A 22702-nucleotide genomic window follows, 5' to 3' on the forward strand; every position below is an offset into this window, starting at 1 on the left:
CTTGGCTGCTGACAGCTGTCCCCTCCAGGGCTGCTGTCCCCTCCAGGACTGCTGTCCCCCCCCAAATCTGCCACCTCCGGCCACCCTTTTCCAAGGAAAACTCTCTGCGGCGGAGGTCCCGCTGCCGCTGTGGGTGCAGGGTCCCCGAGGGACGCTGGAGCCCGGGAAGGCGCTCCTGGGGAAGGTTCTGGAGTCACCACCTGCAGCCAGCGCCACCAAAGTCCCCTTCCCTCGGGGATCAGCTCTGCCTCTTCTCCGCTCTACTCCATCTCTGGAGGGGTTTGGCCGGGAATTGTCCCAGCGCTGGCGAGCCCGGGAGCTCTCGGTGTCCTCATCCATCCTTCCTTCCTCGCCTCCGGAGCTCCGGAGCTGCGGAGCCGAGCCCTGCCCCGTCCCGCTCCCTGTTCCTCCCGCGGGGCCGCTCCGGGCTGTGCCTGAGCTCCGGGCGGTGCCGCTGGAGTCACTCCCAGCTCGGGGACCGGGCTCTGGGGTGGCTTTGGGGCAGAGCAGCCCCATCCCCCTGCCCGGGGTTCCCCATCCCGCAGGAGCCCGGGCTGTCCCAGGCGCTGTTTTGTCCCAGAGATCGGTGCCAGCGCCGCTGCCAGCAGTTAATCGTCCTGGGATGAGGCCAAGCCTCCGGCTGGAGCAGGTGCTGCACAGCCCTCCCCGCTCCCCGCGCCGCTGTCACCGCTGTCACCAGCGCTCCCCCCACCACGACAATGCCACCTCTGGGACCCTCCAGGCCGCTGTCCCCAGCTCTGCCCATCCCAGTCACTCCAGCCAGGCTCCCCCGCTCACAAGGGTTGGATGAATCCTCCCCTCCACGATTTCCCCCCGGTATCCCCCACCCAGGGAGCCAAACTGGGCTTTGCCCCGTCCCTGTGAGGGGTCCCTGCTGTCCCTGGTCCCACAGTCCCTGTCCCCAGCCCCGCAGCCCCGCAGCTGCATTCCAAGCCTACAAAACTTACTGGAAATCCTGTGGATGCAAATCCTGGCCGCCGGTCCGTGCCAGGAACTCGAGCTGCAATCCCGAGAGGGCAGCAGGCTCCAAGCACAGAGTCCTCCCCCTCGCCATTCCCGGCCTCTGGAATCCTCTTGAAAGTCTCATCAGGGCTGAGGACACGAGTGGCTCTGTGGAACCCCCGAAGCCGGGCAGGTGTGGGGTAAAATCAGCAAATCCTGGGATGCCTTCTCAAAACCTCCCCCCCATCTGAGGGATGGGTTGGTGCCACGTTGATTCAGACTGCCTGGCTCCATCCCAAAACCTCCCAGCTCCCAGATCGATGGAGATTCCCAGGATCTGGGCAGGTGATAAGGTGAGAATGGGACCTGCCCACTGCGCGTGGGGACCCCCAACCCCAGGAAGAACCCAATTCCCACCCGGCCCTTGAACAGCCAAGTCCTTTCCAGGTCACCTCAACCCTGCTCCCTCCGCAGCCCCGAGGTTTGAATCAATCCCAGGTGAAACCCAAACCTCCAGCGAGGGGAATGCGCTGCTCCAAATGCAGCGGGATGAAGGTCAGGGTGCTCCCGCTGGAGCTGCTGCCGGGAGAGGGGCCAGAGGAGCCGGGGGATGCTCTGGGATGCACTTTTTAGGGGGATCCAGGAAAAAGGGATGGATGGAGAGGAGAATTTCGTTTGGATTTCCAGCATTTCAGCCTCCACGGCTCTTATCCCGTCTGCGTGGGGGTTTTGTGGCATCCTTGGGGGGGAATTGTTGGTTTAACAGCACCATTTCCTCCAAGTAAATAAAATTGTCTGTTTATTGTGTGTGATTGCCGAGACCTCCCAAATCCCGCAGTGCTCACGAGGGCCCCGCGCTGTGCCAGGATCTCTGGCTGCCACTAAATAATTCACTGCCCGAAGCCCTGAACTTCATCTCTGCTCCGGGAGAAGCTGGAGGGGTGCGCTGGGGGCACTCGGGTTCCCCAAAGGTGCCGGAGCACACGGACCCAGCTGGGATCCAGCTTGGAAAGGGAATTCCCAGCCCCTGCCTCAGTTCCCCGCTGTGTTGGTGAGAGGCTGAGGTGGAAGGGAGAGCAAAGGGCTGAACTTGGGAAACGCCTGGAGCCCGGCTCGAGGCTGAGTCTGTGGAGGGTGGGAGGGGATGGGATGCTCCATCTCCTCCAGGGATGCTCCATCTCCTCCGGGGGTGCTCCATCTCCTCCAAGGATGCTCCATCTCCTCCGGGGATGCTCCATCTCCTCCAAGGATGCTCCATTTCATCCAGAGATGCTCCATCTCCTCCAGGGATGCTCCATCTCATCCAAAGATGCCCCATCTCCTCCAGGGATGCTCCATCCCGTGGGGATTGGGAGGCTCACTCTCGCTCCACGCCGTTTGTTTGGGGTGTGTTGTGGGATCCAGTTCGGGATGCAATTTGGGGTGCAGTTTGGGAGGCAGTGACGTGGTTTGGGACGCGATTCGATTTGGGGTGCGTTGTGGGATGCAGCTGGGATGCGGTTTGGGATGTGACTCGGTTCGGGATGCGGTGTCGGGCGCAGTTCGGGATGAGCTGCGGGACGAGGTGCAGGATGTGGGCTGGGATGCGGTGCCCCAGGACGCCCCAGGACTCTCCCCGTCCCCAGCAGGATCCCGTACCCACACCGGGGGTGACAGCCGCCCACCCACCGCCCCATCCCCTCCCCGCCCGGTGCCGCCGCCGCCCCGCAGGGCGCTTTCCCCGCCCGCCCCGTCCCGCGGAGCCCCGGGGGCGGGGGCCAGGTACGGCGGGGCGGGCCGGCCCGGCGGGGCGGCGGCGGGGGAGGGCCCGTTGGCGGCGGCGGGCAGCTAAAGGCAGGTGGCCCCGGGAGCTGCCCCGGGCTGGCTCGGGGGTCCCGCGGCGGCCGGGGCCATGCGGCGGGCGGCGGCCTGAGCGGGGCGGCCATGGCCGGGGCGGCGGCGGCGGCGGCGGGCGGGGAGCGGCGGGCGGCGCTGACGGCGGTGCGAACCGAGGGCGCGGGGACCCCCGGCCCCGGCAGCGGGACCCCCCCTCCGCCGCCCCCGCCCCGCCGCCGGGGGCTGCTGGCGGGGCCGCGCCCCGGGGCCGCCCCCCGCCCCGCCGGGGCCCCGCGCTGCTGCCGCCGCCGCCTCCAGAACTGCCTCTACAACGTGCTGGAGCGGCCCCGCGGCTGGGCTTTCATCTACCACGTCTTCATGTGAGTACCGGGCACCGGGGGGGCCGCAGGGACCCGCACCCCCAGGGCTGCCCGGCGAAGGAGCACCGGGGGTACCGGGAGTGCCGCGGAGATCCCAGCGAGCCCCCCCGGTCTCCACCGGGAAGTTTCTGAGCCGCGTTCGGCGGGGGGGACGCGCCGATGCCGCTCCTGCCGCCCGAGGCGGTCCCGGGATCCGCCACTCGGGGTGGGGACAGTGGCGGAGGGTCCGGGGCGAGGAGCTGAGCGCGTCCCCGAGGATGGGACTCGATCTCCGGGGTGACCCAGAGCCCCTTCCCGGTGGCACCGCGTCACCGTCCCGCTCTGCCGCTGTGCCTGGCCGGGGTCTCTGAGCGTGGGGGGGACCCTCAAAGGCAGGGGACCCGCGGGGGGTGACAGCCCTGGGTGTTACCGGGGACACTCTGCTGTTCTGTACCTGTGGCACTGCTGGGACAAGGCAGAAGTGCCACCTCAGGGCCGTGTCCGGCTGGGATGGGGACAGCGGGGGTGATCTTGTCCCTGCTGTATCCCGAGAGCTGCTCCCGTTCCTGGGTGAGGGTGGATCCCCAGAGCTGGAAATCCCTCCCCAGGGCCAGAGCTCTGCTCCCGGGAGCACACCTGCTCCTTTCCCTGCTCCGGGTGTTTTCCTAAGCTCTGCTTCAGCTTCCCTCGCTGGATGTGAGCATCCCACGGCTCCTGGCATGCGGGCTCAGGTCAGGGCTCACAACAGCTTCACCCCCTCGGCTTTGTTGCCTCGGGGGGTGGAGGGGGCTGCGACAGAGAACTGAGGGGTCCCCAACACACCTGGAGGCTGCAGGGACAGAGGGGGCTCCATTCTGGGGGGGTGTCCCAAGGCGGGACCCGGTGGCACTGCTGGGGACACTGCCGGGCCGTGGGGCAGGACGTGTTTTCCCTCCTTGCCTGGCGTGTGCCAGGTGTGGGCACGGACCTTCGGTGAGGGCACGAGGCACAATTTTGCCTCCTTCCCTCTCACCTGGAGCGGTGCCGAGGGGCTGCGTCGTTTCTGGGGGGGTGCGGGAGCCGGAGCTCGTTAAGAGGCAGGAAAATGGGTCTTGCCTAAGTTAGCACATCGAGCTGGCAGCAGGAATTTGTCACTGGAGGAAAGGGCACCTGAGCTCCCCAGGGAGCCGGGACACGAGCCCGGGGCCCATTTGTAAGCACACCTCCCACAGCCAGAATCCCTGCGTGGAAAATCCCACCCTGGGAAGAGCTTCTCCAGCAGGGAAAGGCAGCCAAAGCCCCTGCCAGGGGAGGCAGTGGGGATGGATGGCACACACACCCATGGGATGTGGAAGAGCTGTGCCCCTGCTCATCTCCCAGCTGGGATATCCACCCCTGAGCATCCTACACCAGTCTGAGCCCGTTTTACCCCCAAAAAACAGAGTGGGACAAGCGGCCCCATTTGCAGAGCCCCCCCAAGCCCCCCCAGTCCCTCCCATGCCACCCCAGCGTGCCTGGCCCGCAGCTCCCGGGTGCTGGGCTTTGTTCCACAAGATGTGCGGCCGCCGGCAGCAGCAGCCAAACGTCTCCAGCCTTCGCTGGGGAGGCTTTTTGTTCACTTGCTCGCTTAATTTTAGGGCTGAGGCAGCTGCAGGGCAGAGTCCTGCCAGGGACCCCCCGAATCCTGTGGGAAGACGCCGCGCTGGGTGCAAGGTGCAGACATCTGTTCTGCGAAGCCTCTCCCGTAACGTTGCTCATTTCTGGCTTCTTCCAAGTTTTTTGTTGGGTTTTTTTTTCTCTCTCTCTCGCAGCAGATGGGAGCTGCGAAGCTGTTGCAGCGGCTCTGGAGTTGTCGGGGATGATTTGTGTGCCGCAATCCCCGGGTTTTAACAAAAGAGGAGGAAGGTGTTACCCCCCCCCCTTCCCCCCCTGAGGCATGGGAGGGGACGGAGCCCCCGGCCCGAGGTCGGGGCAGCGCTGGTGACACAAACCGGTCCCCAGCGCTGCCTCCCCCGAGCAGGCTGGCTCTGAGACAGGGCTGAAAACTGCTAAAATGGAAATACCCGCTGAGAAGTGACGCGCTTCCCTCCCAGAGCCGCCGAGCAGGGCCGAGCCCATCGCGTTTATTGACCGACTTCAGCCTCTTTCTGTCGGCCAATTGATCCCAAATCTTATCTCGGCACCTGCTCTGGCTTCAGTGGTTCGGTGACCGAATAATTTCTGCAGCAGCTCTGCCTGGGGGGCTGGGAGGGCTCGGAGCCACTTTTGGGGTCTGATGGATGTCCCCAAAGCCCCCCATGCTCCGGGAGGGGGGTGGTGAGGACATGGGAGCCCGTGCAGGTGGAAATCCGAGTTCCGAGGTGTCCCCCAGCCCCTCCAGCCCCACGCTGACCGTGAAGGGAGGCGCTGGCCGGCCCCACCAAGCCGTGCCTCGCCCGCTTGGAATGAGAACTCCCAGCCCTGGAGCTTACGGAGCAAATCCGGGAGGGAGCCCAGAGCATTAAGCCCGAGGCTTTAGAGCCAGGAGGCGAAATAAGAACTTCCTTTTTCCAATCTCCTCGAAGGCTCTTCCCCGCTCCCGGCAAAGCTGCTGCGGCTTGGCACGGGCACAGCTGTGTGCCCGTGGGCAGGGCCTGCCCTGCCAGGGGCTTTGTGCAGCCTGGAGCTGCCCCAGACGTTTTTCCAGGTGCCCAATTCCAGCTATTCCCGTTGTGGTTTGTCCCTGCCCACCCGCCAGGCACCCAAATTCCCGGCGGCTCCCGGGGTCTGCCGGTGCCCATGGTTATGAAACGGCTGCTGGGGGCACCGGCAGCTCAGCTCAGCACTTTTGCCAGTCCTGGAGGAGCATTTCCATGCAGAACAGTTTCACCTGGAGCAAATTAGGGAAGCCTGAGCCAGCAGCACCAGGAACAGCCGCAATCCCCCGCCTGGAGCTGCATCCCCTGTGCCAGGCCCAGCTCCCTGTGCTGCTGCTGGGGTTTACTTCCCATCTGGGAGAGGAATTTCCCTGGTTGTTGGGGTTTACTTCCCATCTGGGAGAGGAATTTCCCTGGTTGTTGGGGTTTATTTCCCATCTGGGAGAGGAATTTCCCTGAGGGGACGGACGGGAGCCTTGTCCCTGCTGGGTTTTTGGTGTCCTTGTGGGGACAGAGGGGTGGCAGCTCCCGGCAGAGTCGCAGGGCAAGCCTGGCACTGGGTGAGGGATGCCAGGCACGGGCTGTCCCTGCTCAGGATTGGCCTCCAGTGGGAAATCCTGGCTGGTTTGGGATGGTGGCAGTGGGATGTGTCCCCCTCTGGCCAGGGGGGTGGTGGCAGCCAGTCCCTCCTGGAACATCCCTGAGCCTGGCTCCTGTTCCAGCCGGGTGTGGAGGGCAGGACGGGGCTGTCACAGCCCCCTGCCATGCTGGCAGTGCCACCACGGCCAGTGCCCAGCCCTTGCCAACACCTCCAGGGCAATTCCTAGGCCTGGAGGCCGGGCTGGATTGCAGGAAAATCCTTCCATCCCTGACTTTCCACCGCCTGCTTGAAAAAACCTCTTGGATTTAACTCTTCAACCTCTCTTAAACTCTTGAGTTTAACTCTCAGCCATTCCCACCTCTTTGAATTCAGCTCGTTGAAGGTTTTAACTCGCTGTCACCGGTGTGTGTCCCCAGCTGGGCTGGTGGCATGGCCACACCAGAGGGGCTGGAGGCCGTGCCCTTCGAGCAGGGGCTGTGCCCCCAGGGCCACCTTGCCTGGGGCTGAAACGGGAGCTGCTCCAGGGGCAATGCCAGCGGCAGGAGAAGCCGGCACAGCATTTTCCCCAGCCCCATGTGGTGTCACCGGGGCATAAAATTAAGCGACTTCGGCGCAACATGAAACGGTGCATTGATTTTTCCTTCTGGTTTTTTTCTTTTTTCCCTCTTCCTGCTCCAGCCAGACCCCTCAGGCTGGCACAGGAGATGCCAGTTTGGCACCCCAGTGGGGTGCTGGGGTGATGCTGGAGAGTTTTTACTTCTTTGTCCCCTCAGTTTAATCCCAAACCTCCCCTCCACTCTCTGAGGGTCCCAGCTTTGGGTCGCTGTGCCCCAAATGTCCCCTCAGGTGCTGGCAGAGGGTGACAGCCCCGATCTCTCTCTCTCTGCTGGGGTGCCTCAGAAAACACTCTGCCTCCTTCCCCCCCTCCAGCCCGTTCCTTGCCAGATGATCCAAGAGCAAAACTATCCCGGCTGCTCCGTGTGAGCGCCTTGGCACGGCCGCAGGAGCCTTGTGACCGTGCTCCCCGTGGGCACGGGGGGAGCTGGCTGCCACAGGGGTGCCAGCTGATGCCACCAGCAACATTCTCCTCCCAAAACACCAAGGTTTTAGGGCTCGTGTGCTCTGTGGGATGTCACCCTGTGGGTGCTGCCATGGGGTGGGGGACAGGCTCTGCATCCCTGCTCTGCTTTCAGCCTTCCCCAGGCTGCTGGGGCCATCCGGTGCTGCCTCTGCTGGGGCTGCGGGGCTCTGAGAGCAGCACCCTCCTGATAACGGCTCTGATAACACCTCGGGGCCGGGCACTGAGCGTGTGCCGGCCTTTGCTGTGCCTCTGCCCGTGGGGAAACACTCGGAGCTTTTCTGCTTCTCTTCTGGGCGGCGTGGGACGCTCCGTGCCATGGTTACGGGCGCAAACAGGGCCGCCACAGCCCGGTTATTTATATCCCCCGGCCGCCTGCTCCACCTCTCCTGGAGGGCTGCGGGGCCGAGGGACGGGGATTTATGGGCTGTGCTGTTTATAGAGCTGCAGACGGAGCTGAACCTCGCGGCCTGGGGAGCCGGGAGGGTGAAACACCATCCCTATCCCCGCTGGAGCGGCGCTCGGGCACTTTTGGTCCAAATCCCGGATTTCCAGAGGTGGCACAGCTGGAGGGTACGGCCCAGGCGCTGTGGTGCTGCCAGGGAAGGGATCCGTGCCTTCCCGGAGCCGGTTTGCTCGCTCGTCCCGAGGTGGAGCTGTTTGTCCTGCGGCGGGTGGTGCTTGCTGGGTTATCGCCGCCTGTGCCCCCGCCCGGGCATCCCCGAGGGGCGAGGGCAAAGCGGGACCGGCACAGCCCTGCCAGGGCTGGTGCCCACCCCTGTGCCAGTCCCAGGGGGAAGGCAAGCAAGGACCGGGTCAGCCCTGCCAGGGCTGGTGCCATCCCTGTGCCAATCCCGGGTTGAGGGCAAAGTGGGACCGGGACAGCCCTGCCAGGGCTGGTGCCACCCCCGTGCCAGTCGTAGAGGTTTGGGAAAGTGGGGACCAGGACAGCCCTACCAGAGTTGGTGTTACTTCTGTGCCAATCCCGGGTTGAGGGCAAAGTGAGACTGGGACAGCCCTACCAGGGCTGGTGCCACCCCCGTGCCAATCTCAGAGGTTTGGGCAAAGCAGGACAGGGACAGTGCTGTCCGTGCCGGTGTCACCTTTGTGCCAACCCCGAGGGACTGGGAAAGCAGGGACTGGGACAGCCCTGCCAGTGCTGGTGCCACCCCCATGCCAGTCCCAGAGGGAAGGCAAAGTGGGACCAGGACAGCCCTGCCAGTGCTGGTGCCAGCCCTGTGCCAGTCCCGGAGCTTTGGGGATGAATCCTTGAGGGCCGGGCCGTTCCATCCCCATCCCGCCCCACGAGCTCCGAGGATCCCGGTCCCTCCGTTCACCCCAGGCTGTTTTGGGGCGCAGCCCCTTTGCCCAGGGGTGTTTGGGGGGCACTGGGAGCCCGCTGGTGCCCGCCTGCCCACGCAGGGAGGCCGACTTGGCCCTGCTTCCCCTGAGCTCAGCAGCTTTCCCGGCTCACCTGTTCCTGGGCCGTCTCGGGCGGCAGCAGATGGCAAAGCCCACCCTAATGAAGATTAATTGAGGAGATTTCTCCTTCCCCGCCAGGTTTTCATTATTGTTTTGGGGAGGTTTCATTGCTGCTGGGGCCGGGCTCTGCTCCAGCCGGGTCCTGTCCCCGTGTCCATGCAGTGACATGTGCTGGGAAGGGGGGGGGACCCCGCGGGGAGGGGGCTGGAGATGGGAATTCTCTTCGGGAAAGGTGAAGCACCGGCTCAGCCTCTGCTCCCTCCCTCCCCAGCCATGGGGAAGCCCTGCAGCTCCTGCCCCCCTCTCTCTGCCCCCTCCCCATTCCTCGGTTTTCCAGCTCCCCTTGGAGGGTGGGAAGAGCAGGAGCCTGGCACTGCCGGTCCCCAGGCGGGTTTGATGGAGGGCTGAGGGTGTAAAACCCCCCCTGGGTGCTTGGTAGAGCGGAATTCCTGCCCGGGAGGGATGGGGGATGCTGGTTCCTGGCTCCCCTCGCTGCCTCCAGGCATCTGACCCTCCCCTAAGCCGCTTAAGCGCTGCCGGCAGCCGGGACGGGGCGTTTGCCCAGGCTTTACAAGTTAATTCCTAGCAGGTGATGTGTTCCCAGAAAGTTCCTTTCCCAGCCTCTCCTGCCCGGACCCTTCCCCAGATCCTGCAGGGGAGGTTCCCCCACCCCGCAGAGAGGGCAGGTTTCCATCACGGTGGTGCTCCAGAGCCAGGGCCACCCACAGCAAAGTCCCCTCGTGTGCCCAGGCACGGGGACCCCACAAATCTTTGCAGGCTGGGAGATTTCTGCCTTCTCCTCTGCTTCGTGCTCCGCTGCCCGTGTAATTGCCTGCTAAATCCTGCCTGGATAATCTTTTATTGCTGATGGTGCACCAGGCTCTGAGCTCTGCCCTGCGCCGTGTTTGCTGCTCAGCCCAGAGCCTGGCACCCCCTGCCCGTGCCACGGGGCTGCTGCTGTTCCCTGTGGGGGTTCACTCCAGAGCTGCTGAGCTGGAGGGAAAAAAAACCCAATTAATAATTCAGAGGGAGAAGGAGCCGGCTCCAGCCTTCTGCCTTGTGGGTGAGGAGCGCCTGGGAGAGCAGCAGCACAGTGAGGACAGGGTGGTGACACGGCTGTGACACCCCTGGCCCCTTCCTGGCTCCAGCTCTCCCACCTCCCTGCTCTGCATCCAGCCCTTCTCCCATTCCTGAGGGGTTTTTTGCTGTCGGTCCCACCTCCAGCAGCATTTTGGGGAAGAGGACCCAACTGTCCCCTTTAGGCTGTGCCATCCTCGTCCCCCTCATGCCAGGGCTGGGTTTGAGAGCCCCCGGTCCCACACGGGGCTGTGGGGTCAGTGGGGAGGGGTCCTGGAGGGTCCCACTGGGGGACAGAGCATCGGCCCCTCTCTGCTGTGTCCCCTGGTGCCTTCCCAGTGGCACGGGGACAGTGGGGACAGCAGGGACAGGATTCACCCCTCTGATGGCCCAGGCAGCTGGTTCTGCCCCAAAATCCCAGATCAAGGGCACAAAGAGATGGGAACGTCCTCCTGAGGGGGGGCTGGGCCCCCACAGATCCTGGATTCATTGAGGAGATTTCTCCTTCCCCACTGGGTTTTCATTGTTGTTTTGGGGACGTTTCGTCCACCCCTGGTGGCCTCTGGGCATTGTCACCATGGGAACACAGCCATGGGGCTGAGATGGGTGCCACCAAGGTGCCAGGGCCACCAGGGCTCAGCCAGGCCGTGCCAGGGCCACCGGGGCTCAGCCAGGCCATGCCAGGGTCACCCAACTTGGTGTGCCCATGGTCCCCAGTGCCACCTAACATGGTGTGCCTGTGGTCCCCAGTGCCACCCAATGTGGTGTGCCTGTGGTCCCCAGTGCCACCCAACGTGGTGTGCCCGTGGTCCCCCGTGCCATCCCGGAACTGTGGTGACGAAGCAGCGAGTGGCCCTTTGTGTCACGTGGGCTGGTGGCACAAGCCCTCCGCTTTCCTTTTTTAGAATCGCTGGATCAGGGGAAAAAAATGTATTTTTGGAGGTTTCATTTGCTTCAGCTTCAGAGTCGACTTTCTTTTTTTCTTTTTTTTTTTTTTTTTAAATTCCCCTCCTGATTTTAAATGGGCCAAAGCCCCTCGTGCCTGAGCCTGGCGCTCGGGGAGGAGCAGCCTCAGAGCTGTTCCTGGGGACTTTTCCCCTGGGTTGACACCTCCCAGGAGTTCCTGGCAGGTCCCCACGGTGACAGTGATGCTGGGGACAGTCCTGAGGAGCTCTGCTCTCCTTCCTGCAGCACCAGAGCCCCCCACAGTGCCAGACCCCCCGTGTCCCTCCCTGCCTTTAATTAAGAAGCTGCAGGGCTGCGGCAGAGCTGGCGCCGAGCCCCACGGCAGCTCCCGGGCTCCCCAAAGGCTCCATGCCACCATCTAGAGGCAAATCGTGTCCCCAGTGGCTCTACCACGGCCTGGGGAGGTCTTGGCTGGGGGTTCAGGCTGTGAGAGGGGGTAGCACTGTGGGCTGGGGTCCCCTGGCTGTCCCTGTGCCACCACTGACACTTTGTCCTTCCAGATTCCTCCTCGTCTTCAGCTGCCTGGTGCTGTCGGTCTTCTCCACCATCCAGGAGCACCAGAAATTGGCCAACCAGTGCCTCTTCATCCTGGTGAGTGATGCAGGAGCGGCGCTGCCGCTCGCATTTCCTCTCCCTACTTTATACCCTGAAAGAATCGGGGCAAAACCGCGGACAGAACCCCTGTGACCTCACCGCGATGGCACCTCGGGGGTGGCCTGGCCGTGGGTGTCACCAGCGCTCGGGGTGGCCCGTCCCACCATTGTCCCTCTGTGCACCAACCGCTGGAACAGGCAGGGCACGAGGGGCTAAAAAAGGCAACTTTCCCCCAAACTGTCAGAAAGAGCTGACGCAGGGACTTCTCCCGAGTGACGGAGACTAAATCGGGAAGGTCCTTGTGACTTTCCTGCCAGTAAGCAGAACGGGGGCTTGTTTGTGCGAGAGGTAGGAGGACAATGCTGACAGAGGAGGAAAAGGACCCAGCTCGGGGCCAGGAGGAGAGCAGCGATTCCCTCCCAGCCCCGACGGCTCCGTCCCACCCCCCTCATCCCCCGGGGAGGCTCCGCCGGCCTTGCTGGGGCCACCTCGTGCTGCACTCAGCCCAATTCACTTTTCCCCCCCTCAAATCTGAGCCACTCCACTTTCTCTATCCCTTTTTTCCCCCTTTTCCCCTGGCAGGAGTTTGTGATGATCGTGGTGTTCGGCATGGAGTACATCATCCGCGTGTGGGCCGCCGGCTGCTGCTGCCGCTACCGCGGCTGGCGCGGGCGCTTCCGCTTCGCCAGGAAACCCTTCTGCGTGATAGGTAGGGGCTGGCACCGGGAAAAAATGTCATTTCCATTGGGTTTGTGGATCAGGTTAAAGGTGGCATCTGGGGCTCTAAGGACTTGCAGCGTCCTCGTTGCTGGCAGATTTCGTTTTGGAGAAATCCAGGAAACTGCAAATTTCTCACTTGGCACAGCACAGTCTGCCAGGGCGAGTGGCCACAAACAGAGGCCATTTTTTGTGGGAAAAAGAAGTAATTTCCCCAAGATTTGGGTATCAGGTTAAAGGTGGCATTTGGGGCTCTAAGGTTTTTGCAGGGTCCTCGTTGCTGGCAGATTTCGTTTTGGAGAAATCCAGCAAAGTTTGCAAATTTCTCACTTGGCACCGCATGGTCTGCCAGGGTGAGTGGCCACAAACAGAGGCCATTTTCTGTGGGAAAAAGAAGTCATTTCTCCAGGGTCTGGGTATCAGATAACCCCCAACACCCTCCTGAGCCTCTCTGTCCCCTCAGATTTCATCGTCTTCATCGCCTCGGTGGCCGTCATCGCCGCGGGCACGCAGGGCAACATCTTCGCCACGTCGGCGCTGCGCAGCATGCGCTTCCTGCAGATCCTGCGCATGGTGCGCATGGACCGTCGCGGCGGCACCTGGAAACTGCTGGGCTCCGTCGTCTACGCCCACAGCAAGGTGAGAAAATTTGTAAAGACTGGTGGCTGTTTGGGTCTGTCGTGGTTTAGGGCAAATTTGGGAGAAAAGCTCTAAAAGGGGCCCCTCCAGAAAGCGAACGCACACGGCCCCTCCTCTTAACTGGTTTGGGAAGGATTCCTCTGAGAGAAGAGGACAGAACCTGTTTGTTTAACAGGCACAGCACCCCCAGCACACAGAATGAACAATTCCAGGTGACACCACTCTGTCACCGCTCTGACAAAGGTGACAAAGTCAGAAAGTCTCTCTGGGGTGGAGGCTCTGTGATCAGTCCCTCCGGCGCTGGGGCAGCTGCTGCAGCCACAAGGTGCCAACTCTGCGTGTTTGCCAGGGCCCAGTCCGGAGCAGGTTTGAGTGGGTCCAAAAAGGGAAAGGAAAACAGTCCAGGGAAAATTCGGAGTGTTTAGCTAAACTGACTAATGAGCAGGAGCAAAAAGCAGGAGCAAAGGAGGAGCAAGAGCAAAGCAAAAAGCAAAAGCAGCACCATGTACTGCCCTGTCTGTGTGTCCCACCAGCCGTGGGGGAGCAGCTGATAACAAACCAAGACAAAACATTCGCCCTGCAGAGCCAGTCTAGAAGGTACAAAGAACACAAACAGCACACGAATGGGGACACAAGCATCACAACGCCACCCTAGGACAGGGTCCAGCCCAGCTAGCTACAGACCCCAGCCCACACGAACTTACACGGATGAAAGCAAAAGACCACAGGGGCTCTGTTCTGCGTGGGGACGAATGTTCTCTCTGTTTATTGACTCGAGCGGAGACACAGATTCTTCCCAGATGGGAAAGAGGGTGTTGCCTCATGGCAGGAAACTTTTATACCCGGGGGAATGGGGGAGGAGGAAGAGGAGCACAGCCAATGGGATACCAGTGAGGAGGGGCGAGGGGTGGGGTAAACCAGGGGAGAGACCCCCGGGGGTAGTGGGGAGAAGGGTGGGTGAGGGAAAACCCATGTGATAGGAGAGGGGAGGAACAAACCATGTGATATAACATAAACTTGTAAAATTCAGTGCAATATAAAGACTGCCCAGTGCAAATCTCCGATCGCCCAGTGCCAAGCAAACAACTAAATAAATATTTAGCGCAATAACAACAAAAAACCACCCAGGGACACCCCCTGGCGTGTCCCTGAGCCTCAATGTGCCCTGCAGGAGCTCATCACCGCCTGGTACATCGGCTTCCTGGTGCTCATCTTCGCCTCCTTCCTCGTCTACCTGGCCGAGAAGGATGCCAACGTGCAGTTCGCCACCTACGCCGATTCCCTCTGGTGGGGCACGGTAAGCTCGGCCCCCGCGGCCCCCCGGGGACAGGAGGGGACGGGGCCGTGCTGGGGGAGCGCCCTGCAGGCCCCCCCGCTGCTGTGCCCCCGGGCAGGTGACCCTGACCACCATCGGCTACGGGGACAAAGCGCCGCAGACGTGGCTGGGCCGGATGCTGGCGGCCGGATTCGCCCTGCTCGGCATCTCCTTCTTCGCCCTGCCCGCCGTGAGTAGGGCTGGGAGAGGCTCAAAATAGGGGGGGGAAGGGGCAGAGCCACCCCTGTGTGGGGCACAGTCTGTGCTGGCACTCACGGCTCTGTCCCCTCCCGTCCCCAGGGGATCCTGGGCTCCGGTTTCGCCCTCAAAGTGCAGGAGCAGCATCGGCAGAAGCACTTTGAGAAGAGGCGGACTCCAGCGGCCAACCTGATCCAGGTGAGGCAGGGCTGGCGTGTCCCACCCCAGCCCTTCCCGGGAATGCTCTGCTGTCCCCTCCTCTGCTCTGTCCCTCCAAACTCCCGGTCCCACCTCCAGCACCGACATCCTGCGGGGGCCAGGATGGATGGAGGGGTCCGGGAGGGTTCTCCCATCCCGATGGGTCCCCATTCCCTGGAATCTCGCTCCCTGCAGGCTGCCTGGCGCCTGTACTCCACGGATGCCAGCCGGGCGTACCTGACGGCCACGTGGTGTTACTACGACAGCCTCCTGCCCGCCTTCAGGTAGGCGGGAGGGGGTCAGGGCTGGGCTGCTCCCGGGGGTCCTCGTGGGGATGAACAGCCTGGGAAACCAGGAGGGACCTTGTGGAAACCCCCCCAGGAGCTCGGTGGGGTCAAGCAGCACCGACACCTTCCCGGGATGGGAGTCTGCTGAAGGAGCCTCCTTCATCCTCATCATCCTCACAGCGCCCATCCCATCCCCTCTCACTCCATCCATAGCCTTCCTCCAGCACCACAGGGAACGGGGTGGTGCCTCGGGAACCCCAGGGTTGTGGTGGTGGAGCTGCAGCCAGACAGGAGATGGTTCCAGGTGTGGACCCAGCTGGATCCAGCGGGAGCCCCTTGTCCTGTTCCTGCAGCCTGTCCCTCCCATGATCCCTGGGATTTTGCCACTGTGGGTGCATCAAAGGCTTCCCAAAGGTTTTCCAGACTTCTTTTCCGGATCCTGAGGGTTTGCCACATCCCTGTGAGCATCCCTGCCCTCCTGCCTGCCCTGCTCTGGCTGTGTGACAAATCCATCCCTCTGTCCCACTCCCAATTTTCCAAAGGCAGAGCTTTCACAGCCCTGGAGGTTGATACAACTTCCCGAGCATCACCCCAGATCCTGGGAATCTCTGGAGGCTCTGCTGCCCCTCCTGCTGTGCCAGGAGCCGTGGAATTCACACAGAGCCAGATTCCATCCCTGCTGGCTCTGAGCTTTCCCCTTCTGGCTGGAGCCCAGGATCTGATGGTGACAGGTCCCCATGTCCCCACCCCGTCCCAGATTTGTCCTTGCCTGATCCATCCCCCTCAGCACGTCCAACCCTTCCTTCTGTGCAATCCTGCCCCAGGACCCTTCCCCAGCCCCATCACCCCCAGTTAAGAACCCATCTTTTGAACAAAAATGCTGATTTTTTTTCGTTTTGTTTTGCTCTGGTTTTGCTCTGGTTTGCCCTCAGGAGGACCCAGCGCTGCTCAGCCTGGCTTTGCTGGTTTTGTTTGCTTTGGAAATTTTGAATTTCTCCCCGTTTTTATTTCACCCCGACCTCAGAGAGCTGGTCCTTATGTTTGAGCATTTGCACCGGGTCCGCAACGGAGGATTTAGGAATTCAGAGGTGAAAAAATGGCCTGACAGAGCCCCACCACCCTATCACTGCTTCACCCCTGCCCAGAAAAGCTTCAGCCTGGCCGTGTGTTCAGGGGAAAGGTAGGAGGGGGCAGCCCCCGTCTTCTCCCTCCTCTCTGCTCTGTCTCCTCTGTGCCCTCCTGAGATGTCACTGTCACTGCCAGACCAGACCCGAGGTGCCACCTCCCCAAAGTGTCCCTGCTCCTGCTGCTGGGCATCCCTGCTGCTCCTGCTGCTGCTCCCAGCTCCAGAAGGGGCAGGTTTGATGCCAGGGCACGCTCTGGGCTCTTGTCCCTTCCTGAGGTCACCTCGCTGCCCTCTTCATGTGGCCGTGACCCCGGGATGTGGCACAGGGTGACTGAGAGTGGCAGGAAACGCCTTGGCAGGGGCAGTGGTGCCATCCTGGAGCCAGGGAGCTGCATTCCAGAGCCCGGGAAAGAGCAATTCCCAGAACCTGGGGCTGAGAAGGGCTCCTGGAGCCCGAGAGGAGAGAAGGGAGGGCTTGAGGCTGCCTCTGCACCGTGTCCCTTGTCCCCTCTGCCTGAAGAGGAGATCCCAGCGTGCCACCAACGCTGGCCACCCCCCAGGACATCGGGACAGCGCCAGGGTTAGGTGGGGGAGAGGCCTCGTGCCTCAGTTTCCCCCGTGATGCCAGGGCTGAGGCTGCAGGTGTGGGGATGAGCGGCACCCGCTCCCCCAGGTGAGTTCGGGGCTTGGGGGGCTCCTCCCTGGGCTCGGCGACCAACCAGGAACTGTCAGGGGAAGGACCGAACCCCCCTGGGGGCCCTGAGCCCGCCCATCTCCCCCGCGAGCACCACCTCTCATAACATCTCATCTTCTCTCTCTCCTCCCTCTCCCGCTCACCCTCCTCCTCCTCTCCATCCCTCCTCCCTCCCCCAAACCCGCCATGCCCCCTCCCCCGCCCCCAAGCTGGAATGAGGAGGACGCGCAGCCCCACAGGTGTTTACGCCTCAGGTAACGCTCGCCCCCGGCCGCGGGGAGCCCCCACCCCGGCCCGGCGGGGCCACCACGGTCCCTCTGCTCGGCGATTGTCCCCAAATCCTTCCGGCAGAGCCGAGACAGCGCCCAGGTGTTTATGCAGGACCTACACAAGCATCCTGCCCTCGCAGCGGCGGCGGGGCGGTGGCACCCGCGGTGGCACCGCGGGAACGGGCGGGCGGTGGCCCGGGACGCTCCGGGGCTGATTCTCTTTTCTCCTGTGTCTCTGCCCTGCCCCTCCAGCCCCATCTTTAGTGGTAAGAGGAGGCTCTTGCAGACGTGGGGCACGTGGAGACGGAGGTACCGTGTCCTGCCCGTCCCGCTGAGAGCGGGAGCCTCGGGATGCATGGATGCACCCCCTGCCTGCCTGCCTGCGGCATGGACAGGGCTGGGACCGAGGCACGGGGGGTGGAAGCGGGATCGGGGGTCCCTCCGCAGGGCAGGGAGGCTGTGCATGGCCTGGGCTGAGCTCTCCCGCTGTCCCTTACTGCCTCAGTTTCCCCATTGCAACGTGGATGAGCACGGGCTGGTGGCAACCACCTCCGGCCCTTGAATAAATCCCATAAATCCCATAAATCCCATAGATCCCATAAATCCCAGCTGTGTGCTGCAGCCTGATTCCTGGGACACAGCCCTTCCCAGCCTGGGAATGGGTGGGATGTGCAGCCCCCCTGCCAGCACGGGGAAGGTCTGGGAGCTCCATGCCCTGCCAGGACCCTGCCTGAATCCCTGCCTGAATCCCTGCCTGAATCCCTGCCTGAATCCCTGCCAGGATCCTGCCAGGACCCTGCTTCTATCCCTGCCAGGATCCTGCCTGAATCCCTGCCTGAATCCCTGCCTGAATCCCTGCCTGTATCCCTGCCTGTATCCCTGCCTGAATCCCTGCCAGGACCCTGCCTCTTTCCCTACATCTATCCCTGCCAGGACCCTGCCTGTATCCCTGCCTTGCCCTGCCTGAGGAAGTCCAGGAATGTCCCCAAACGCCAGGGTTTCATGGAGCCTGTCCTGCAGAGGGTGTGGGATTCACTCTGTCCTCCCCGGCTTTAGGGTCCTTCCCTGTGTGTCCCCTTGAGCTGCTTCGGGGTCTCTCATCACACACAAGATGGGGGTTTTGAGTAGGTCCTGCATAAACCATGCCTGGTGTTTCCCCCCAACCCGAAATTGCAGCTGGGTTTGGGGGCAGAACTCGTGGTAGGGCAGGAGCAGAGCCTGGATTGGGAGGTGCAGCCTGGAGGAGGAGGAGGAGGAGGAGGAGGAAGCAGCTTGGCCGGGTTTGGACACCCCGTGCCAGCAGGGATGGAGCAGGAGCAGAGCTTGCTCAGCTCAGTGGTGGCTCTGCTGTGTGTCCCCTGCTGCCACGACTGTCTGTCCCCTCTCTCCCTGTCTGTCACCTCCTTTCTCTGCTCTTGGGACAAAAAAAAAAATAGGGATTTAAAGGAACAACCCCAGAGCTGCCCCTGCAGGACCTGCCTGCTCCTGGCCTGGTTCACCCCCATCACCTACCGGGGGCTCTCTGTGAGCTCAGCACGGCCACCCCCACTTCAAACAGGGGCCACCCCGACCCTGTCCCTGTCCCTGTCCCCACGGCCCTGACACCGCTGTCCCCGCGCAGCAACAAGATGGGCATCAAGGAGCGGATCCGGCTGAGCAGCTCGCAGCGCCAGGGCAGCCGCGGCCGGCAGCAGCACCTGGGGCCGCCCCTGCACCGCTCCCCCAGCACCGAGGACGTCGCCGAAGCCTCCAGTCCCACCAAGGTGCAGAAAAGCTGGAGCTTCAACGACCGCACCCGATTCCGAGCGTCGCTGAGGCTCAAGCCGCGGACCCCCACTGAGGGTGAGCCCCTGGGGGACACTGCGGGGCTGGCAGGGTTGGGGACAGCCCTGGGGCTCTGCCATCCAGCCGCTCTTGGCGCCCGCAGCCGACTGCCCGCCGGAGGACAGTGGCGAGGAGAGGAACTCCCCCTGCGACCTGACCTTCGAGGACATCATGCCGGCAGTGAAGACCCTGATCCGGGCTGTCAGGTGGGACTGTCCCCTCCCGTGTCCCCCAGCGTGCATATAGGTGCCCCCGGGCACCCCGTCCCTGCCTCCAGCCCGGCTGTCCCTGCAGGATCCTGAAGTTCCTGGTGGCCAAGAGGAAGTTCAAGGAGACCTTGCGTCCCTACGACGTCAAGGATGTCATCGAGCAGTACTCGGCCGGACACCTGGACATGCTGGGCAGGATCAAGAGCCTGCAGACGCGGTGAGGCACCCTGCAGGTGACCTTGGGGCATTCCCTGTTGGGCTCCCAAGCCCTCGGGAGTGACGGATGGGCTCTGCCCCTTCCTTCCCTCCCTGGGGCAATCCCTGGTGGGCTCCCGAGCCCTCGGGAGTGATGGATGGGCTCTGCCCCTTCCTTCCCTCCCTGGGGCAATTCCTGGTGGGCTCCCGAGCCCTCGGAAGTGATGGATGGGCTCTGCCCCTTCCTTCCCTCCCTGGCAGCGTGGACCAGATCGTGGGCAGGGATCGGGCGCTCCCCGCGGACAAGAAGGTTCGGGAGAAGGGGGAGAAGCCGGCGCTGGAGGCGGAGCTGGTGGACGAGCTCAGCATGATGGGGCGCGTGGTCAAAGTGGAACGGCAGGTCAGGAGGGGACACCCCGGCAGTGTCACCGTCCCTTGGGAGGGACAGCCGAGCCCACCGCCACCACCCTTCCAGCGGGGGTGGGCCCGGCTGAGCCCCCACCCCGCGGGCCTTGCAGGTGCAATCCATCGAGCACAAGCTGGACCTGCTGCTCGGCCTCTACTCGCAGTGCCTCCGCAAGGGCTCCACCAACTCCTTCAGCCTGGCCGCAGTGCGGGCGCCGCCCGGCGAGCCCGACATCACCTCGGACTACCACAGCCCCGCGGAGCACGAGGACATCTCCGTGTCCGCACAGACCCTCAGCATCTCCAGGTCGGCCAGCGCCAACATGGACTGAGCAGGAGGCAGCGGGATGGACCCGGCCCGCCGGGGATGGGGCGCTGGGGGAGGCGTGGCGTTGTCCCGTTGCTGTCCCCTCGCTGTCCCCTCGCCGTGTTACTTGAACCGAGTCTTCCTCTGCGGGGACACGGCTGCAGCAGGGTGCCTGTGGCACTGTGGCATGGCCAGCCCAGGCTCCTGGGATGCTCCTGTGATGCTCCTGGGGATGTTCCTGGGGATATTCCTGGGATGTTCCTAGGGATATTCCTGGGATGTTCCTGGAGTGCTCCTGGAATATTCCCGAGATGTTCTGGGGTGCTCCTGGGATGCTCCTGGCTTCCTGTAGGATGACACCCTGCCCAGCTCTGGGGTCCTGGGTGCTCCCCAGCTGTGGTGGGGATGCTCCAGGCTGGCTCCATCCCCTGGGGTTTGGTTTGAACCCCATCCCCAGCTCTCAGGACAGGTCCTGCCTGGTCCCCCAGAGCTGAGCCGGTCCCACCAGCTATGCAAGGTCCCATCTCCCTCTTGCTGCCAGTGCAGGGGTGTGGGCGCACGACCCAGGATGGTTTTACCGGTGTCACTGAGGGTCCTCAGTGTGGGGAGCAGGGGACTGTCCCCCCTTCCCCAGGCTGCACTTCTCCAGAAGCACAGCAGAGCCTTCTGCCTGCCCGTGCATGCTCCCAGGGCAATATATATATATATATTTATGCAATAATGTCTTAATATGCAACACCCCTGGGAAGAGCAACCCGAGGGGCCATAGGCAATAAGCAACCCCCTGCCAGCCCCCAGGGCTGGACTGTGCTGCCCAGGAGGGCCCTGGAGACCCTGAGGGCTCAGGGCCGGGGGGAAATCTCCACCCGAGGGTGGCTCTGGAGCCAGGAAGCTGAGCAGGGGCTGTGGGGACAGGTGCTGTCCCCAAGGAGGGTTCCCTCCCCCTGTGTCCCAGCCCCTGCTCCTGCTTAGAGGATTCCCTCCCTGCTGGGTCCTGCGGTGCTCAGTTTGTCCCTGTCCCCTCTGTGGTCCGGGCAGCACGGGCCGGGCCTGGAGGGGACCTGCCACAGGGTGGTGTCCTTGCATGTCACCTACAGCAGAGCCACCACAGCTCCCGAGCTGCCCCAGTCCCCTGCACTGCCCCGCTCCCAGTCCAGCAAGGCTGGGGCTGTGCCAAGGTGCCCATACGGGGCTCCAGGGGGGCTCGGTGGTCACCCCACAGTGCCAGGATCTCTCCTGGGCTGCTCCCACCGCTCCCCCTCTCTGGCCTTGGCACCGTGGGAATGTCACTCCGTTCTCCTGTCCCTCTGCTGCGGGCACGGGGGACTCCCGACCCTGCTCGTTCCCTCGCCCCGTCAGTGCATGTGGCCAGCGCGGGCCGTGCCAGGGCTGCTTGAACCCCCCCACCCTGCCCCTGCCCTCGCCCCGGGGGTGCCCGGGCGGTGCCACACCAGGGGACAGCGCTGGGCGGGTGGCCGTGGGGCGAGGTGCATGTGACAGCTTTGCCCGCAGCCGCACGCAGGAATTAACCCTTAGAACCCCCCCCCCTCTCCCGGGGCTGGCTGGTCCCCGCAGACCCCCCCGAGCCAGCGGTAGTTACCTCACTTGATTAACTTATTAACTTATTTGTTTCATTAAAATTTGGAGTAGAGGCTGCCCGCCTGCTGCCGTCTGTCTCCCGGAGCTCCCGAGAGGTGGCACTCCAGCCCTGCCACCGAGCCGCGGACAGGGGACACAAATGTCCGCCAGGGGACACAAATGTCCGGACGCCTCCCTGACTCCTTAAGCTGCAGAAAGCCACCGAGATGGGACTGAGAGCGCAGCTCCAGCTCCATCCTGTGCGTGTGGGGCTGCAGGGTCGGTGTCACTGCAGAAGGACCCGTGCGCTGCTTTTTGGGCACCTTACAGGGAAGGGTCGCTGCCCCGGGAAGGGCTGTGCCCCCCCTGCCTGTTTGGTGTGTTCCCCCCCCCAAATGGCGACGTCGCTGCGATGTCGCCAATGCCATCCTAGGGAGGTGAGGGTGGAGCCTCTTCCCCAGGAGCCCCCAGACCCCTCCAGGGACAGCAAAGCTTCACCGCGTGGCTGTGAGCTGGCACCCCCGGGGGACAGCACGTCCTGCAGCCATGTCGGGGCTTGAGGCGGCTCCTTCCCGTGCCGCTGGCCGGAGAGGAAGCCGGGGCTGGCCGTGGCTCCGTCCCTGCCTTTCCTGGCTTCCTCCTGCCAAGAAATTCTCTCCAGGATCTCCTCGGAGCCGAGCACTGCGGGGGCAGCACCTCCGTGCCCCGCTCACAGCGTCCCGGTGCCCCTAGAGCTGCCCGGCCCGGGGATGGGGGCTCGGGGGGGGCTCCAGCACCCGGTTCCGCCCAGTGCCCGATGTGTGGGGTGCGACCCCTGGGGGGGCTGGCTTTGGGGGGCACTGTACCGGCCTCTCGCGGTGTTCCCAGAGGGGTGGGCGGCTTTCCCCGGTGGGTTTGGAGGGATTCATCCCTGCAGCTGTGGGATCTTCACAGCCAGACGGCTGTGGGGTCTTCGCGTGGCTCTGAGCAGCGGGGACGGGGTGCTGGCAGCTTGTCCCTCCCCCAGCACAGCCGGGGACGCTGGCACAGGCAGGGAAGGGGGGTGTGCCAGCCCGCGGCTCTGCCACCCGCCGTCACATGGGCCCAAGGTGCCCCGGCAGGACTTTGTCCCTCTCCACCTTGGTTGCCCCACGTGTGCCGAGGCTGCCACTCCCCGCAGAGGGGACACACGCAGCCGGCGTCAGAGTGACA

General features: G+C 63.5%; 1 protein-coding gene across 1 annotated transcript; it reads left to right on the top strand.

Annotated features, from left to right (window-relative positions):
• Positions 1-2886: 2886 nt before the first annotated feature.
• Positions 2887-22552, top strand: KCNQ4 (potassium voltage-gated channel subfamily Q member 4). Its single transcript, XM_050983199.1, has 14 exons — positions 2887-3158; positions 11457-11547; positions 12133-12259; positions 12731-12906; positions 14078-14203; positions 14301-14411; positions 14522-14617; positions 14813-14901; positions 15929-16084; positions 18615-18835; positions 18921-19023; positions 19112-19243; positions 19483-19621; positions 19740-22552. Exons 1-14 carry the CDS (start codon positions 2887-2889, stop codon positions 19956-19958), a joined length of 2058 nt encoding a protein of 685 aa, XP_050839156.1. The 3' UTR covers positions 19959-22552.
• The last annotated feature ends 150 nt before the right edge of the window (positions 22553-22702 follow it).

The sequence above is a fragment of the Serinus canaria genome, chromosome 23 (assembly GCF_022539315.1).
Source record: "Serinus canaria isolate serCan28SL12 chromosome 23, serCan2020, whole genome shotgun sequence".
Lineage (NCBI taxonomy): Eukaryota > Metazoa > Chordata > Aves > Passeriformes > Fringillidae > Serinus > Serinus canaria.

What these genes read in the sequence shown, in the direction of transcription:
- KCNQ4 (XM_050983199.1), top strand. Translation starts at nt 2,887, where the DNA reads ATGGCCGGGGCGGCGGCGGCGGCGGCGGGCGGGGAGCGGCGGGCGGCG. An exon ending in GCCGTGTGTTCAGGGGAAAG is followed by an intron (nt 16,085 to 18,614) that starts GTAGGAGGGGGC and finishes GTCCCCGCGCAG; the next exon opens with CAACAAGATGGGCATCAAGG. An exon ending in ATCAAGAGCCTGCAGACGCG is followed by an intron (nt 19,244 to 19,482) that starts GTGAGGCACCCT and finishes CCTCCCTGGCAG; the next exon opens with CGTGGACCAGATCGTGGGCA.